General features: G+C 57.9%; 1 protein-coding gene across 1 annotated transcript in view; it reads left to right on the top strand.

The window, feature by feature from the left end:
• The first annotated feature begins 559 nt into the window (after nt 1–559).
• Nucleotides 560–19,450, top strand: part of TNFRSF1B (TNF receptor superfamily member 1B) — a 36,142-nt gene continuing 17,251 nt past the window's right edge. Inside the window, exon 1 of the mRNA XM_068538908.1 lies at nt 560–701. Within this exon, the coding sequence (XP_068395009.1) occupies nt 624–701 (78 nt within the window). The 5' untranslated portion in view covers nt 560–623. The remainder of the gene's footprint in view (nt 702–19,450) is intronic.

Consider the following 19,450-nt stretch of genomic DNA (forward strand, 5'->3'; position numbering starts at 1 on the left):
TGTGTCATATAACTTTCAATCTTCAGACTACCTCTGTGAGGTTAAGGCAGAGATGCAGACTCAGGTGGTCTGGCTCTAAAGTCAGATAAAGTCTAACGAGGGAATAATTTAGAATGCCCGTGAGCTAGTGTCAGTTGTGTGGGATGTTTTCCCAAATTCGTGCCCCACCGCCAAGGGAGTGGGGAGCCTGCAGGAGGTGGGAGGGGTAGGTGGACGCAGGGCAGGTCGAGAGACAAAACCTCGGGGCAGCCGCAAGCCTGGTGGGAGCCGGACCCCGATGCGGGTCTCCTGCCCCCTCTCCCACCACCCCCACCCCCGCTGGGAAGGGTGACTCGAAGGGGAGGGGACGTTAGAAGGAGGCTGGAGGGTCTCGGAGGGCTGGGAGTGGCTGGCGCTGAAGGTATGGACCCAGCGCTAGGCTGGCAGAGCTGGGGTGAGAGTGGGGGTTGGGGGCGGGCCGGCCGGCTGTGTGGGGCGGGGAGGAGGTGTGTCCACGCCCCGCCCCGCCCTCCGGCCTCTCTCCGGCAGCGCGCCGGCTTTCGCTTTCAGTCGGAGGCACCCGAGGCAGCGGAACGGCAGCGGAGGCGCGAGGGCGCAAGGGGCCCGCCGAGCCGCCCGCACCCATGGTGCCCACCGCCTTCTGGGCCGCGCTGGCCGTCGGACTGCAGCTCTGGGCCGCAGGGCGCGCCGTGCCCGCCCAGGTAGGTGACTCGCGCGGCCCTGTCTGGGGAGGGGGCGCCGTCCCATCCACCCCCGGGCTGGCGCGCGTCCCCCGCCCCGGGGCGTCCGGGGCGCCGTGACAGGGGTGCGGGGCTCGGGCGACGGAGGCGCCGCATCCGCCACACCGGATCAGATGCGCGCCGCTGGAGACCCTCTGGGGACCCCGGGTTTGGCACACGTGCGCCCGGGGCCGGAACTCTGGCCACCGCGACCCGGAGTCGCACCTTGGTCCCTCCGCCGTCGGTGGCCGGCCAGTGGGCCCTGGGCAGATCCCAGCCAGACTGTGGACCCCAACTCCCGTTACCCTTGCGACCCCTGGCCTCTCCGGGGTGACTTGGGGGTGGGGGTAGGCGGTGATATGTACTGGGGCGCTGTCCCCACTACCGATGCCCGGCACCTTCTTCAGAAGACTTCCTCCCCTTCTGGGCTACGGTTTTCCTCTTTCTTAGAAATACCGGGGCTGCGTGTGTAAAAGAACAGGGCCAGGTGTGCAGTAAGCACCCAATAAGGGCACAGTCAGACTGTGGACTGTCTTCCGTGCCCTTTGCCCAGACCCCTTCCCCAGGACCCACCTGGAGTGTCCAGTGGCCACTTCAGAGCCTGCCATCTGTGGACTCTGGGGTGATGGGGAGGGAGACAGTGCCCTCAGGTTCCCCTGGGCTGACCTCCCCAAGGATCTGTGCTTGAGCTCTGGGCGACAGGGGTGAGGGAGGACATCTGGACTGGTTATCAAGACAAACATGATGTGTAAGGGGCTCCAGGAAAATGGAGAGAGCAGAGACCCCAGAGCTGTTATTCAGCACTAACTGCACCCACCACAATAGCAAGGGAGAGTGTACAGAGGATTGTTCCACCTTTGCGTCTCGCGGCTGTCTCCGTGCTCTGGTAAGACAGAATAGCCCCATTTTGGACTTCCCTGGTGGCGCAGTGGTTAAGAATCCGCCTGCCAATGCAGGGGACACGGGTTCGAGCCCTGGTCTGGGAAGATCCCACATGCCGCGGAGCAACTAAGCCCGTGCACCACAACTACTAAGCCTGCGCCCTAGAGCCCGTGAGCCACAACTGCTGAGCCCGCGTGCCACAACTACTGAAGCCTGCGTGCCTAGAGTCTGTGCTCCACAACAAGGGAAGCCACCGCAATGAGAAGCCCGCAACAAATAGTAGTCCCCACTCACCGCAACTAGAGAAAGCCTGCGTGCAGCAACAAAGACCCAAGGCAGCCAAAAACAAACAAATAAATTAATTAATTAAAAAAAGAATAGCCCCATTTTGCAGAGAAGGAAAACTGAGGCTCAGCAAACTCCTTGTGTTTCATGGAAGGGCATGGGGGGCTCTCTTTCTTCAAAAGGGACACCTCTTCCTTTCCCCTCTTGGCTAGGGAGGGGGTGTGCCTTCATCCTTTCCTCATGATCTTACCCTGATGGATGGGTGTGTGCTGACCCATCTGGATATCTTGACCAGGGAGGAACGTGGGAGGTGGCATTGACTCATGTGAGGTGACTCACTGGCCAAGGCTAAAGACACCTTTAGAGTCCAGTTCTCAAGGGCAGAGGATGGAGGTGGTCAGACCAGAATTGACTCATTCACAGTTGGTGCCAGGGTGGGACCTGGGGGCGCTGCCCCAGAGGTTGTTCTGTAAACAGAGGAGGTCAGGAGAGTCCCAGGTCTGAGACTCGAGTGTGGATGCTGATGGCTCTGGTCCCCAGCCTGACTGCAGCGTGCCAAGACTAGGGGCATCACTGTGCCTCAGCGAACCTGGGGACAAACAAGCCCCTGGGGGGAGGAGGCACAGGGCTTCTCTGCAGGACAGCAGCCCCTAGTCTTGGAGTTGCTGAGGGGTTTTCCTGAGTCTCTCACTTCCCTCCCGTGTGACCAGCTCCTGTATCAGCTCAGGTTCCCTCCTCCGGGACTGTCTTCATAGCCTTTTAGCTGGTCCCCTGGCCCCTGCCCCCTCTCCCACTGATCCTCCTTGGTGGCATCGCTGGGGTGGCCCTCCTCAAATTGGAGTGCCTCTCTCCCTGCCTGGGAAGCAAAAGGCTCCCAGTGGCCAAGACAGAAACTCCCCCAGGTGTCTCAGGCCAGAGCGAGTGAGGTCTCGGGGTGTTTCCTGCCACCTCTCTGCATCGTACCCCATACCCCATGAAACACGGCCATTGTGTATCTTCGTACTCCACGCTGTCTCTCTCCATGGTGCACCCTTTCCCCCATCCTTCAGGGTCTTTTGCACGTTTCCCCCCACCCCACACACCAAAGCCTTTCCTCACTCTCCCAGTTGGATTTTTAAAAAATTTGTTTATTTTTTATTTTATTTATTTTTTTGGCTGCATTGGGTCTTCGTTGCTGCGCGCGGGCTTCCTCTAGTTGCAGCGAGCTGGGACTACTCTTCATTGCGGTGCGTGGGCTTCTCATTGCGGTGGCTTCTCTTGTTGCAGAGCATGGGCTCTAGGCACACGGGCTTCAGTAGTTGTGGCACGCGGGCTTCAGTAGTTGTGGCACGCGGGCTTCAGTAGTTGTGGCACGCGGGCTTGGTAGTTGTAGCTCTCATGCCCTAGGGCACAGGCTTAGTAGTTGTGGCGCACGGGCTTAGTTGCTCTGCGGCATGTGGGATCTTCCCGGGCCAGGGCTCGAACCAGTGTCCCCTGCATTGGCAGGCGGATTCTTAACCACTGCGCCACCAGGGGAGTCCTTCCCAGTTGGATTTTATCCTCTGCTCTTTGAACTCCCAGCCCTTCATCCCTCTCTAGGACAGACTACATTCTGCTTTTTAATCTGGTTGTGTTTTATCCACCTCAATAGATGGAAAGTTCCTTGAGGGCAGGTACTGTGGGGTCTTCCTCCTTATTATTAGCACCACAATAGCACCTGTTGTTTGAATGCCTACTAAGTGCCAGGCAGCATGCTTAGGATTTAACTAAAGAATCTTGCTGAAACCTTCCTTATAGCAACTCTTAAAAGGTGGCGTTTCCATTTAGAGACGTGGAAGCTGAGGCTCAGAGGGGTTATGGCATTTCCCAGGATTATGGAACTGGAGGGTAGGGGGTGGGGAGGTTCGAATGCAGGTCTGCCTGATTCCAAAGCTCTTCTTACTCTACCCTCCCCATGCCTGTATCCCGCTTCTGCCCCCACCCGGGTCCCTGGCACACAGTGGATACTCAGTTGTGTCAGACGTAATAGATCAAACTGTAGAAAGAGCCCCAGGGAGACCTGAGCTGCTGCAGGTGTGGCAGAATCACTTTGCCTGCAGGGTTTTTGCCTCCTTTAAAAGCTGTATCTGCTGGCTGGTGTGGAATGCATCATTCATTCATCTAGTCATCCATTCATTCAACAAACGAATGCCAATACAGCTGGCAGGATAGGTGAGCATTTCGTGCCATCTAATGGGGATGGGCAGGGCTCCAGCTGTCTGGCTTTCTGTTGTTGCTGGGAGGGGGCTGAGGGGATCTCTACCTGCTGGGTTGGCCTGAGGCTGAGGGGCCTCTGTTTGCCTCCTCAATACCTAGGGGCCTGGGGCCAGCTCAAGTTAGGGGAGAGGTTGGGGACTCCTAGCTTGGCCTGGGGACATTAGCCTTTGGTGGAGATGGGTGATCCAGGGTACCTGCTGTCCTGGGATGTCTCTTTGTCCCCTGTCTGATATGCCAGAGGGGAACCTCTTTGCTGACTGAGGATGTGGCCTTCACTGTGGTCCTGGGTTTGGCCCAGTGGCTCCTGGAGGAGTAGCCAAGAAGGTTGGAGGGGGAGAGTTTTGATGCCATCCGTGGGGTGTTTGTGTGTGTGTTTCATTCAGCTGTACACATCAACTTAGTTCTCAGGTTTATGCCATGTGGGCTGCTTTTCTGTTGCTCAGACATGCCACACACAGCCCTGCCTCAGGGCCTTTGCACTTGCTTCCCCTTTACCTTGAATGCTCCTCCCGCTGATATCCTCTGGTCTCATTCCTGCACTTCCTTTTGCTGAAATGAATTCTTCTCAGGAATGCCTTCTCTGGCCATCCTACTATAAAGGCTCCCCACCAGGTACTCTCACTCCCCTGACCTGCTTTGTTTTCCTATGTAACACTCATGGCCTATTATATTTCTTTCACTTGCATTGTGTCTTTCTACTAGAGTGTTAAGGACGGTGAGGGCAGGGACCTGTTCACTTGTTCATAGCCTAGAAGAGGATTTCTTGTTCTCAGTTCTCTTGACGTTCGGGCCACACGGTTGCCGTGGGGACTGTCCTGCGAGTTGTACGACGTTTAGCAGCATCCCTGGCCCCAACCCACTAGATGCCAGCAGCACTCGTCCTTCAGTTGCGACAGTTAAAACTGTCTCCAGATGCTGCAAAATGTCCCCTGGGGGGAATTGCCTCAGTCGAGAACCATTGGCTTAGAACAGTGCCTGGCATGTAGTGGGTGCTAAAAAATATTGAGTTAATGTCTGAAAATATTCATCTGACCTTCATAATGACCCTGTTTTTTTTTTTTAATTAATTTATGTATGTATTTTTTTTGGCTGTGTTGGGTCTTCGTTTCTGTGCTAGGGCTTTCTCTAGTTGTGGCAAGTGGGGGCCACTCTTCATCGCAGTGCGCGGCCCTCTCACTATCGCGGCCTCTCTTGTTGCGGAGCACAGGCTCCGGACGCGCAGGCTCAGCAGTTGTGGCTCACGGGCCCAGTTGCTCCGCGGCATGTGGGATCTTCCCAGACCAGGGCTCAAACCCGTGTCCCCTGCATTGGCAGGCAGATTCTCAACCACTGCGCCACCAGGGAAGCCCAATGACCCTGTTTTATGGATGAGACAGAAGAGTTTGGAAAGCCAGTGGTGGCAGGGCTGGGCTCCAGTTCGTCTCACTCTCTCTGGGATATTTCTCTGGGTTCTTCCTCTGCTGTGTTGAGTCTGCTGAGGCTAGCTGTGCTCTCCCCAAAGTGCTCACCCGCCCACATCCCCCTCCCGGCTCGTGACAGGGCCACCCACTGGCAGTGACTCAGGAGCCCAGGAAGCATGTGACTTGACCAGAAGCAAGCAGCGAGGGAAGCCAGGGGTTATGGTGGAGAGAAGGGTGCTACCAAGGGAAACAGGAGCAAAGTGGAGTTGCTGTGGCTCCCGCTTCTGGACATCCCGCCAGGCCCCAGGGAAGCAATATTGATGACTTAGAAGAAACGCTCTGGCCTCAGAACTGGACAGACCTCGGCTCACTTCTTACTTTGCTGTTCAGAGACTGTGTGACCTTGACAAGTCTTTCCATCTCTGGGAGCCTGCCTCTGTGTTCCCATCTGTAAAATAGAAATGATCCTTCACCTCACTGGCTGGTTGTCAGGATTAAAAGTGCTTTATATGCTGTGCAGCCCATTGGTGGCTATTTGAGCATCTGTGGCTCCGCAGGGCCTGGGAGTCACCGTGGAGTCAGATTCCCTGTCTCTGAGCCACAGGGCTCCGAGGTAGGAGTGGCAGACCTCCATTTGCTCAGAGCCCCTGCCCAACATCCCTGAGAACAGTTTCCCTCCTGCCCGCCTTCTCCAAGGAAGGCTTCCTTCTCCTGGCTGTGCTTCCTGCTCCAGAGCCCCCTTCCTAGGGCCTCTCATACCACCTACCCAACTGCCTGGCCTTAGGAGCCTGGCATGTGGCATAGGTTGCGGGGTCAGGAAATCCTCCCCTCCCCCTCCCAACTCCTTTCAGTGAGTGACAGGTGCTGGATCTCATTTGAGGGTGAGCAAGGGGCACATGTGGCATGGAATAGAGGAGTCTCATGACCTCTCTGTGAAGGGGATGCAGAAGGCCTCGACTTTCTCACCTGCAAGATGGGCATGGGCTGATTCCAGGCTGTCTTTAAAATCTCTTCCATCTCTGACCTCCGTGATCCGGCAGGTTGTATTTACTTGTAACCCTGAAAAGGGGAAGCTTTGTGAAGGCTCTTCTGAGGTCATGCTGTCCATCCCCCAGCCTCCAAGTGATTTCCGAGACAGCAGGACCCTGAGGAAGGAGCACTGGCCTGGGGCCCAGGAGACCAGAGTTCCCATCTGTACACTGTGGTCACCGGCTCACTGTGTGACCTCGCTCAGGTTACTTAACCTCTCTGGGCCTAAGCACCCCTATCTATAAAACCTAACAGCACTGATCCTAACACTCTCTTGGAATGTTGGGGAAGTATCAGTGTTGCCTGTGCTTGATGGAGGCCGCAGACTGGGGGCGAGGGGGGTCTAAGAGTTTTCCCAGGAAGGAGGGTCCACCACTCCCCACCATTAATATCTTTGATTCCCAGTCTCTCTTCTTGCTGACATCAGTCCCACTTGTTTTAGCTGGAGTGATTTCCTTGACTCAGGCCGCAGTAGCATCTAGAATTCCTGGCTGCTGGTTAGCTTGCATCCGAGACAAGATGCACAGCCCTCAGGCAGAGCAGGCTTCACGGGTTTCCCACCTCCCTGCCCCTTACTACCTAATTAGCCCCTCTTAAAGTTCAGAAGCCAGACCATTTGGGGCACCAAACCACGGGAAAGTCCGTGCTCTGGGCATCACTGCGGGGCCTGCCGCCTGGGGTCCCACAGGTTCCGGGAAGCCTTGATTGCGGAGGTGGGGGTTCCTTGAAGAAGGCTTTGTCACCTGTGATGGACTCACAGCTGTCCTCCTGGTTCTGAGTCCCAGGGCTTTGGGCGTTTGTGCCCCTCCGCTGAGATGTTGACTGTGGGGCTGGGACTCTGGGGCCCACGGTCATTTTCCATCGTGTCGTGTCATGAGGTCACAGGTGGTGGTGACATCAGTGTGGTTTGGGGCACTTGAGGTGCGAGCCCAGGAAGAGAAAGTGTCTGTTCACCGACGGGGGTTTGAAGGAGTCGATTTCCATCTGCCCCAGGTGTGAGCAATGCTGGGGGGAGGCGGGGGGCGGGGCGGCTGTCCAGGAGACCCCAGACTCCAGCTCTGGTCTCTCTCTGCCCTGGTGGCCTGTTGACCGTGACACACCGCCGTAGCTCTCAGCCTCCATGTCCTCTTTGCAGAGGAGGAGAGGTTGGAACAGGCTGCACCGCAGGTGTCACCTGCGCGGTTGAGGATCGCAAGGCTATCCATTTTGTTACTAGAACAACACCTGTTAGCCGGCTCGCAGGGCTGCAGAGCCCACCTCCCAGGCCCCAGGCCGGCCAGCCGCCCTCCCGTTCTCGGTAGCAGATACTGAGCGGGCACGCGTGGGGACAGCTGGCAGTGCGGGGTGACGTCGAGGGACACGGCCGGATCCCTTTGGCCAGCAAGCCACTGCTCTGCCCCCGGCTTCGGAGCTGGGACCCCGGGTTGATTCAGTGCTTTGACTGGAGGAAATCCCCAGGGGCTTTCGATTTCCTCTGCTGTCCAGACAGGGGCCCACCTGTCTGTTTCCACCTGAGCCTGGCCCTGCAGTGGGTGTGGCTGATTTGGCCACATATTCGGGGAACTGAGCGGGCCTGAGGGTGAGAGCAGCACGGGGAGGGATTTGGGGCAGGGGGCTCTGGATGGGCATCTGCCGGACTGTCCGTGGAGAGCCTTCTCCAGTGCCATTCAGGAGAGATGCCAGAGGCTGCGGAAGGGACCGGAGCGTGGAGCTGGGAGTGGGGGTCCCGGGCCCAGCCCTGGCTCAGCCTCCAGCTCGGGAGGGCTTGGCCAGTTGCCTTCTCCTCTCTGACCCTCAGCTGGCCCAGCTGGAAGTGGAGATCAGCAGAGACCTGGCCCAGCCTGAGTGTTAGACAAGGGGGAGGGGGAAGGGGATAGAGAGGGTCAGCGACTTTGGGCAGGAGGTGGCCTGCAGCTCCGGCCTCTGTGGGTCTCCAGCTCAAGGCCCAGGTCTGTGACAGTGACTCTTGACAGTGACTCTTAGGGAAGGGCTCCCAGCACTTGGCTTTAGTTACCGGGACGGCCGCCAGCATCCTGGGCACCCCTCCGTGTCCTCCCTTCTGCTGACCCAGAGCCCCGCTTCGGTCTGCCACGCGCAGAGGCTCCAGGTTCAGCTTGTCCCCGGTGAGCCTGTCACCTCCTGCTCTGCATCACAAGCCCCCAGTTCTGCTCCTTTCTGTCCTGTCCTCCTAGCTCTCTCAAGCCCCCCTCCCCCACCTCATGGCATGATTCCCCCGTCCTCCCTCCCCTCCCCCAACACCCCATGGCTTCACTCTCTTCCTGGCCTGGCCCCTTGGTCACCCCCCTCGTCTTCTGACACCTTCCTGACTCTGTCCCCCACATTCCTCTTCCCGCAGTGACCACACAAGGATCTTTCTAAAAGCTGAGCCCTGGAGGGTGGTCAGGATTGGGCTGAGTGCATACCAGGAGGAGGAATAGCAGGGGATAGTGGCTAGACCATCCTAGCTGGAGCAACAGGCCTGTTAGGGGTGGCGATGGCACTTGAGGCTATAGGCTGTTTAGGACCAGTTTCTGGAAGTAGTAAAAAATTTAAAAATTAAATTAAAACATTGTAGCAACTGTAATTTTTGGAGCGTTTACTAAGCACTTTACATGTGTTATCTCATTTAATCCTCACAACAGTCCCATGAGATATATACTGTTATCAGTTCCATTCTGCAGAGCAGAAGAGAAGACTGAGGTATTTTAGCCTCATTTATTTATTTTTTTTAAAAAAAGCAAAACTCCTTTGATGCTGCCCTCCAATAGAGGGGAGTCTGGATTCAAAGCCAGACATCTTTTTTCCAGTGACCATGCTTTCAGCTACCACACTCACTTCGTATCAGGAGTTGAGGCAACGGGGAGCCACGGATAGTTTTTGAGTGAGGGAGTGACCAGAGCAGAGGGTGTATTAGGAAGATCACTCAGGCCTCAGCGGGAAGGACAGATGAGGTGGAGAGAATGTTGCAGTAGTTTAGGTGAGAGCTCTGGGCTGAGAGGTTAGTAGCAGAGCAGGAAGGAAGGATCAAAGGCTTCAGGGAGGAGGAGGTGGGCTTTGAGCTGGACCAAAGACCTAGGGTGGGGACAGAGACACTCGGGAGAAAGGGGAGCCATCCCTCTCCACCCCCTCCTGCAACATGAGGCACCTATGGCCTCAGCCCTGTCCCTGCGACCTGACCGTGGACAGTGTCACCCTCGTGTGTTCCTGGAGCTCTCGTGGTCAGCCCCAGGGTGAACCCGGCTTCGCTCACCCTGGCCGCTGCTGGGGTGGACATGAGGCTGGGCAGGACTGGCCTTTGCATCTCAGGCATGAAATGTGATGAGCCCCCCATGGGCAGAGGGGCAGGATTCCCGGGGACCTGCCTGCCTCTGCTGCCAGGACCTTGGGACCTTCTCCCTGGGCTTTGGTTTTCCTCTCAGTGGTGAGGTGGGGATAAAAGGGCCCCCCTCTGTCACTTCCCTTTGGGGTCTGGGAGAGTGCAGCAAATCCTGAGTGAGGACTGACGTCCAGGGGGTGCTTCGTGGGTGCCAGGCATGGGTCTAATGCATTACGTGCCCTGAGTGCCTTCTGTCCTCAAGGCCGCCTGGGAAGGGTGTACCATTATCATCCCCATTTGATAGGAGAAGCAGTCGAGGCACAGAGGTTAAGCTTTGGGCTCAGGTTCTCAGCTCAGTAGAGGCAGAGCCAAGATTCCACCCCAGACAGCCCCTTCCGAGCTCTGTGCTTAAACTACCACCCGGAAGTCACGGTGGTTGCAGTGGCCATGAGGGGCTCTGCCATTCTGGGGACGCCACCCTCTCTCTCGGTAAGCCCATTTCCTGCCCAGTTCTCCTGCTAGCCCCAGCTCATTTCAGTTAATTGGAAATGAAAGCTTTTGCTTCTGTTAAACAATTCAGCAACTATTAGGTACCCGCTGTGGGCTGTGGGCTGTGGGCTGTGCGCTGGGCTGGGCATAGAGCCATGAGTAATAAAAACCCAACGACTAACGCTCAGCTCTTGCTGCTGCTGGGCATGGCGCTGAGCACTCCACACGCCTTGGCCCAGTGAATCATAACAGCCCCATGAGGTGGGCACTGCTTTTGTCCCCGTTTCAGAGATGGCAAAACTGAGGCTGCTGAGTGGCAGAGCTGGGACCGAAACCTGGGTTTCTGGCTCAGAGCTCACGCTAGAAGGTGCAGACGGGGAGACACAGGAAAGCAAACGATTAACCAAAAGGTGGTCCGTGAATTAGAGAGATATACCCGGGTTGTCGCTGGAGCCCTCGGGGGGACCTCTGACCCCATCTGTGGGTCCGGAGAAGGTTTCCTTGAGATGATAGTGGAGAGGACTCTTGAAGGAAGCCAAAGAGTTAGCCCTGCAAGAGGGGAGGGCAGGATGTTTGGGCCGAGGGAGCAGCAGGAGGACACGTGAAGGAGGGTGCCAGAGCCGGAGGGAGGGTGCCAGGGCCGGAGGGAGGGTGCCAGAGCTGGAGGGAGGGTGCCAGGGCCGGAGGGAGGGTGCTAGAGCCGGAGGGACGATGCAGGGTGAGGTGAAGACTGAGTGGGAGATGCTGGCAGGGCCCAGGCAGCGGCCCCCGGGCCCCAAGCTGAGGACACTGAGCTCAGGACAGACTTGGTGTAGGAAGGTGGCTTCAGGTCTGTCTGGGAAGCCAGGGGACCAAGAGTGAGGAGGTTGTAGGTGGGGAGAGATGCCGAGGGTGGGGAGGCGGGGCCGTGAGAGATTGAGGAGGTGATATGGCCGGGCCTGGGGTGTGTGTGTTGGGAGGGGATGGAAAGGGTTGCGGTGTTTTCTGCAGCTAGACCGAGGGTTCCTTGAGGGCAAGGACCACGCCCCGGTATCTTCGTACCCCGGTGCTTAGCACAAAGCCTGACCCCAAGAACCGGATACCAGCCTGGGCTTCCTGTCCTCCCCCAGCTCACTTCTGAAGCGACATCACAGGCAGCAGGCCGGGAGTGGGATGTGTCACCCTTGGCCGCCGCCTGTGATGTGGTCGGTCCTCCTGACGTAGATGCCGCTCCTCTCCGTGATGGCAGATGAGCCTCTACTGCCTGGCTCCGGCGTCATCGCCGTGTCAGCTGCACCCCGAAGGCTGCGGGACTCCCGAGGACCCCCTAAGATTGAGGCCCAAATGGTTCTGCTGTCTCTCACCATATGCCAGGACCCCAGGGACCTGCCATGGAAATGATGTGGTTTCTCTATTGGTTGAAGCCGGTTTCCCTCCCTGGGTCCTTGGGCAGACGCCTCTGCTCTGCCCCACGGCTGCAGCGTCTGCTCCTGGCATCCTGGAGACCCTTTTGCCTGGGAGAGTCATTGAACCCGCCCACACCTTGCTCACTGTGTGTTCTCCGGGGAGTCACTCTCCCTCTCTGGGCCTCTCCTCTGTGAAATGAGGGAGCAAGAGAAGATCACGGGGTATAAGACCGTCTGAGGACACTGAGGGAGATGTAGCTGGGACTAGTTCTGCCGCTTGCTGGCTACGTGGCCCCGGACATGGTATCGGATCTCCGGAAGCCTCTGTTTTTGCATCTCTAAAATGGGGTGCTGCTGACCTCATTGTGTTGGTGCAGAGATAAGACAAGAGGATGCGTGTGAGCGTGCTCAGCACGGTCTGCGCGCCGTAGGTGCTCCTCCTGGGTCTGAACAGTCTCTGTCTCTCCCACTTTGTGAAGAGAGAGGTTTTGTGGGGCATGTGTACTCCTCAAGCCTGAAGCTTCCCCCCGTGGCCTCCTTCCCACCACGTCCCCTTCCTGCTCTCACCCTGCCCAGGGGTGCTCCCGGGGGAGGCTGGGAGTGGGACCCCTTCCCAAGGGTACTGGCATCTAAGTGGGGGGTGGGGGAGGGTCTCCAGAAAATCAAAAAGCCTTGGAGACCCCCGCAGTGCTTCGTCAGTGCTGGCAGGAAGGGCAGAGGGCTCCACAGCTTTAGTGCTTTCAGATGACACTGTCTTGGTGGCGGCCACTTCCTCCTCCTTCCCCAGGCCTGTCCTTCTTTGCCTTCCCCCTCTCGCAGTCTATTTATAAATAGGAGAAGGGACTGAGGGCTGCCACCTTGGGGTGCATGCAGGGTCTTGGTCGGGGAGCAGGGAGGCGGGAAGTCAGCTGGCGTGGGGTTGCCCAATTCCCCGAGAAAGTGCGCTGACTCAGACTTCACAATCAGAGGGTCTTGCCTGGTGCCCTGGCCCTGCTGCTCACTGGGTGGGCCCCAGTGCAGTGCCCACCTTGACCTCGTCTCCCTCCTCCAGCCCCGGCTGCTAGCTATGGTTTCTGGTCCTCCAGGGTGAGAGTGGGGAGGAGTGGGGAAGGGAGGGAGTAGCGGGTGGGGAAAATTCATGCCTGACCCACCAGGTAGGTCTGGTCCTGCTCTGGCTTTGCCCCCTGCCAGCCTCTGAGGCTCACCTTCTTTCAGGGTCTCACAGCCAATCCCTGTCCCTTATCCTGGACACTGTGTCCTCTGGTCACTTAGTGGACCCCTGGCTGCTGGGTTTTGGTCACTCACCCAGACTCTTTATTTTGGGGTCCCCTCACCCCTCCAGGTGTTCCTCTTGAGTAAAGTCCCTTGGAGACCACCCAAGGCCACTACCCTAGAAAGCCCACATCTGGCCTGCAGGCGTCCCCTCCTCCCTCTGCCTTAACGAGGCCCACTCCACTGTCCCTGCAGCTGGCCTACTGCCGTCCCCTGACCTTGGGCTTCTTGAGGACTGGGCCTGGGGTCAGCCTGAGGGTGACTCCATAACTGCAAGGGTCACAGGTCAGCTTCCCCAGACTTGCTCTCGAGGAGGGAGGGAAACCCCCTCCATTGCAAGGCCTGCATGGGCCACCTAGCGCCTCACCAGAACTGGGCCGCATGCTCCCAGCGACTTGTCCTCGCCTTGCCTGTTCTTAGCTGAAACCAAGGCAGAGAGAGCCTGGTTCTAATATCCCATCCGACACAGGTCCACACGCGTGTCAGGGCCTTTGCAGACCCTTAGAGCTCCCCCACTGGGCCCCCTGGGAGTCTGGGAGAAGATGACGGACCCAAGTTAAGACCCCCCCTGCCTTTGCGCCTACAATAACCCGAGGAGGAGGAGGCCGGGCAAGGTGTTATGTCACTATTTTACGGATGACAGTGTTGAGGCTCAGAGAGAGTAAGTGATGTCCCCAAGTCCCCTAGGACCAGCACATGCGTCCAGAGCCTCTGAACTGGGTCCAGTGCTCCTCCTGTGAGGCCAGGTGTCCGTGTACCTGGGAGGATGGACATCTCCAGCCCCCCTCCTCCCAGGGGACACCTGCTCAGGCCGTCCTCACCCTCGGAGAGCGTTTGAGGGGCAGAGCTGGGGCAGAGAAGCCCCGCCCCACACCCACCCTCAGCCTTGCCTCACAACCCAGCCCCTACCTCCTAGGTCATTCAGTTTTTCCACCTCTCATGTGGGTGGGCCACCCACCCACCCCATCCTCCTGAGGTCTTGGGAGGGGGCTGAGCTTTTTGATGCCCATCCTTAAGAAGCCAGAGCTGGAAAGGGCTTAGCGCCTCAACCAGGCCACGCCACCATCTTACAGATGAGGAAACTGAGGCACAGAGAAGCTAGTGACCGCCCACAGTAAAGGAAATGTGTGAGTGGGGGAGGGAGGACCTTTGGGGTGGGCCCAGGGCAGGGAGGGTTGAGATCCAGTGTCCCTGGGGCGGGGAAGGAGCACAGAGCTGGACGTGAGGAGTCCCTCTGACGCTCAGTTTTCTCATCTGTGACTTGGGAATAATAATAGTACCGACCTCACAGCACTGCAGTGAGGAATCGGAGACAGTAACGCGTGCGAACAGCTCTGCACGGTGCAGACTTTCAGGATAAGGTGCTGCCGTTTCTGTCTCCTAGCGCCCTCACCCTCTCCCTCACCTTCGCCCACCCTGGCCTAGCTGCCCTGGCCCCCCGGCTGTGCCTGGAACACGCGGAGCACATCCTCCCTGGGGCTTCTGGCCCCACCTTGCTTTTCCCTTTTCCTTAGCTCCTGCTACCACCTCCCATTTTCCACTGTGCGTGTCTGTGTCTCCCCAACTAGAGCCCAGCTTCCTGGGCAGGGACTTGATTATGTTTGATGCTGAGCGCCCGGCACCTTCATGTTTGTTGAATGAATGAACGAACGTTTCCACCTTTGCCCCTGTCTTTCTCCACCACTAAATGGGAGGTCATCTGAGATCATCTCTTAAGGTTCCTGCCAACCCTGAGCTGCTGCGCCTCAGTCCCACCCCCATTTCTGGGCCGTGTTTCCTGGTCATCGGCTCCCACGTGTCCCTCCAGCACCTGATACAGCTGCAGATCAGCTGGGCCAACCCTCCCTGTTCACAGGCTCCTACCTTTGAGCCTTTGCTGACCCCGCTCCTGCTTGCTGAGGAGCTGCCAGCTCCTGACAGGTCAAGGAGCCCCGTGACACTAGCAGTTCTGGGAAGGGCAGGGTCTCAGGAGTGGGATTCTATAAAGTGCTTGCAGCCTGGCCTGGCAGATAGTTGGTGCCTAATGAATATCCTGTTTTTTCCCTTCCTCTCCGAAGGGCCAAAGCTGAGAACCTGGAGGAGTGATGGAGGCCACATGGTGGGAGAGGGTGCTGAGTTTGGGAGGCGCTTGGGGTCCTGGGTCTGTGTCGAGGGGAAGGGAAGCTTGGGCCCACAAGAGAAGGGAGGCAGGATAGGGGCGTCGGGGGTGTGGCTCTTCTGGTGTAGCCTTAGGTGCATTGCTTCACCTCTCAACCATCTGTGAAATGTTGGTGAGGAGTCTATCCGATGGTGGGTCCAACATGTACAGTCACTCCTGGGATGTAGAGGAAATGGAGCTGCAGACTCCGATGTGAAGCAGCTCTGAGGCCTATGGTGGATGAGCAGTGGGCCCTGTTGGCCCCTTGTGCACAGGCATCACTCAGCCTGCCACCAGCCAGGCCCTGGCATGGCCTTTGGGAAACCCCAGGAGGTGGGTTGCCTTCTTTCCATCTCTACTTCCCTGTCTGTGAAATGGGCACAATCAGACGTGCCTCACAAATTGGATGTTAGATGGGTCCTTCCTTCTCTCCTTCCTTCCTTCCTTCCTTCCCTCTCCCTCCCTCCTTCCTTTCATCTATCATCCTCTCTCCCTCTCTTTATCTGTCTGTCCATCCATCTATCCATCCATCCAGCCATCATCTATCTTCTCCAATCTCCCCCAACACGCACACACACACACATACCCACACGCATACTGGGTCACAGATTTCCCACCTGTTAAATGAGTGGTTAATGCTCCTCAGTGATTTCCAAGTTTTTACTTGGGGATGCTGTATTTTGAAAGATTGGGTCTGCTAAGCATGCTGAGTGAATCCGGTACTACCCAATTCATTTCCTCATTTTAAAATGTCGGTCAGAGCTCCCCTGTGGGTGGGTGGAGTGTGGCTCTGAGCCTCCCTGACACCAGACAAAAGAACAGAAGCTTCCATAGCACCGAGTTTCCCAGAGGCTGCTCACCATGTTCTGGGCACCTGCAAGGACCCTCCGCTTGTACGGCTCCTTTGCTGACCTGAGGCCCGGCTCCTAGGGCTGTGCTCCAGCCTAGCCTCTGCTCTGGTGAGCAGGGCCGTGGAGGGAGTGACCTTTTGTCCCGCTCTGCAAGGGGCTTTCTGTTCCTCATTGTTTAGCCATGACAGGGCAGTGGTTTGGTTTTTTTTTTTTTTCCTGTCCAAGAGGATAAACAGGCCTCAAGATTGCTTGAAGGAGGGCTGACCTCCTCCACCGGCTGCCAGCAGCTCGGGCTGGAGTCAGAGCAGCCGGAGGAAGTGTAGGGAAGGGGATTCAGAGCGAGATTCAGACAGGAAAAGACCCTGGATGGGAGGCCGCCGGGCAGTGGCCTGGGGGCCCTGGGGGTCCAGCTGCCTGCCTTTGTCCCGGAACCCTTGCCCCGTGGGTGGAGAGACAGCCCAGACTTGGCCAAGGCAGGGCCCTTTCCCGTCAGGTCCTTCGGGCCCTGACAGGAAATCCTCCCCCAGGCAGGGCAGGCACCCTGGGCTGCACCACAGAGGGCTGCCCCGGCGAGGGGGGGGCGGGGGGGGGGAGGAGTCCTCTCCCCACCAGGAGCTGCCGGGCCTGTGGCTCTCAGGGCCCACAGGAGTGAGGGGCTCCCCTCGTTACCCCTAGGGTACTTGGGGGGAGGAAGCCCACCGTGTGCAGGGTCCTTGAGACCTGTGCTCGCCACGCTGGGGAGCAGGGGGCTCGAGGGAAGGAGGTGTGACCCCTCCCTGCCCTCAGGATGCTGTCTGGGGGCGGGGAGCCTGCCGCCCGGGGTGCTGAGAGTGGGAGGCACAGCGGGCTGCAGGGGGCCCGGGGTGGGGGGCAGTTAGGCCCTCCGTTGCAGCTAATGTGCAGTGGAATGATGGTGCGGAGGGGGCTGCAGGAAGCACGATCCTCTGGTTTCGGGGCTCCCCCAGGCTTTGATTGCTAGGTCTCCTCCACGTGCTCCCCCAGGTCATCTTGCTCTGGCCTGCGTGCTGCTCATGTTTGCTCAGCAGTGGAGCATGGGAATCACTTGGGCAGGTTTTCTTTTTTTCTTTTCTTTTCTTTTCTTTCTTTTCTTTTCTCTTCTCTGCTTTTTTCTTCTCTTTTCTTTTGTTTTTTATTTTTAATTAATTAATTTATTATTTTTTTGGCTGTGTTGGGTCTTCGTTTCTGTGCGAGGGCTTTCTCTAGTTGTGGCGAGCGGGGGCCAGTCTTCATCGCGGTGCGCGGGCCTCTCACTGTCGCGGCCTCTCTTGTTGCAGAGCACGGGCTCCAAACGCGCAGGCTCAGTAGTTGTGGCTCACGGGCCTAGTTGCTCTGTGGCATGTGGGATCCTCCCAGACCAGGGCTCGAACCCGCGTCCCCTGCATTGGCAGGCAGATTCTCAACCACTGCGCCACCAGGGAAGCCCCCTTTTCTTTTTTTTTTAACAGTACAGCTTCCTGGGCCCACCCCCTGGGCTCCTGCCCCTTCCTTGCGGTGGGAGTGGGCATTATAATAGACCCCCCCCCAGGGGCTTTGGGCACAGGCAGTGACCCCCCACCTCCAGTAAGTGGGAGGAGCCCCGAGAAGGGGCTTTACTCCAGGAGCAAACAGGGAGGGAGGAAGTATCAGGACTGAGTGAGTGTGTGTGAGTGTGTGTGTGAATGTGTGTGAGAATGTGTGTGTGTGAGTGTGTGTGTGAGTGTGTGAATGTGTGTGTGAGTCTGAATGTGTGTGTGAGAGAATGTGTGTGTGTGAGTGTGTGAATGTGTGTGTATGTGTGCGTGTGAGTGTGTGAATGTGTGTGTGTGAGTGTGTGTGGGTGTGTGTGAGAATGTGTGTGTGTGTGAGAATGTGTGTGTGTGTGCATGCGGGCGCAGCCATGGGCGTATCAGCTTACAGTCCAGATGGGGATGGAAGTTACTTTTTAGGCTCTGGGTCATGCAGAATGGATCCCACTTCCCTTGCTGGCCTGCGTCTCTCCCAGCCTCCTTAGAGCTGCCTTCCTGGGGTTTGGCACCAGGCCTGGGGTGAGGGTGTGGGTGAGGGATGGGCCTCAGGGGCCGATCAGCATGGAGGGTGCACCCGTGTTAGGGCTTGGTGTCCCTGGTGCCCAGGTTGGACCCCTCCAGGAAATGATACTGTAATCAAGCCCACTGCTGAGGTGAGTGAGCCCTGAGCACCTAACTATCAATACACGCCGGGCTCTGGGGTGACAGCGAACCATCACCAGGCGGAGGAGGCAGCTCGGCCAAGGGCACGGGGGCAACAAGAGCCACAGATCGCTCCCCAGCCCCTGGGGGTCGTCCCCCTGATGCTTCCAGCTGTTGGCGCCGAGCTGTGTGCAGCCAGGGTAGGTCTGCCAGGCTGAGTGGGGCAGGCAGCTGGGTTTCCAGGCCCACTTGTCCTGGATGCAGGGACCAGCCAGGGGCCCACCTGCCCCTGGCTCCGGCAGTCATGCCTCCCTGGTGGTGCTGTGGAGGGGGAGGGGAAGGCCAGTGACAGCCTGCCACCCTACAGTCCACGCCCTCTGACCCCACGGGTTGGGGGGTATGCTCTGGAGCGTGAACAGTGTCACAGCATTGGTCCCACCTGAGGGCTGGGAGCCATTATGGGGCGACACCCAAGACAGCTGGAGATGGGTGCCCTGCTGGTATAGGGGATCTGTGCGGGGTGCAACTACATCCACTACGTGGGGCACCTGGAGCACATTGACCAGCTCCTGGCACCCCATAAGTGCTCCAGAAATATAACTATCGTCATCCACAAATGTTCTTCTCCTGAGCCCAAACTCTGCTGTGGGCCCCACGTTGGAAGCTGAGGGTCTAGAGGTGATGAGGTCGTCTTTTCTGCCCTTTGCATTGCAGACGTGTGTATGTGTGTGTGTCTGTGTGTGTTAAGTGCATGGGTATACGCACGTGTGCATGCAAATGTGCCTGCGAGGGTGGGAGGACAAGAAGGTACCCCATTTCAGCACAATGAGATGATCGCCAGGAGGGCATATTCAGTGTTTAGAGAGAACCCAGAGCAGGAGGAACCTGAATCCGCCTGGGGCAGTCCGGGAAGGCTTCCCAGAGGAGGCAGCACTCAGCTGGAAGGACAAAGGGGTGATTACCAGGCGCAAGAGGGAAGGCGAGGCAACCTAGGCACGGCTGATTTGTGCTGAACTCCGCCGCTCGCTGTGGTCTTCTGGGAGGCTTCAAGGCCTCGCCTCTGCCCCATGTGGTGTGAGGAGCTGGCCCCCCACTCTGGCCAGCTGGTTCCGCGTCTCCGCCTGCAGACATGAGTGTGCTACACTGAGGGAGGAGGAGGAGGTGAAAGAAGGCAGGGACTATCCCTTCTTCTACCTCTACCCACCCCGCCACCAAAGGGAGAAGTCCCCATGTCAGTAGAGCCCCAGCAGGGAGAAGGCCAAACACTTGCAGGACGCAAGAT

This window comes from Eschrichtius robustus, chromosome 3, assembly GCF_028021215.1.
Source record: "Eschrichtius robustus isolate mEscRob2 chromosome 3, mEscRob2.pri, whole genome shotgun sequence".
Taxonomy (NCBI): domain Eukaryota; kingdom Metazoa; phylum Chordata; class Mammalia; order Artiodactyla; family Eschrichtiidae; genus Eschrichtius; species Eschrichtius robustus.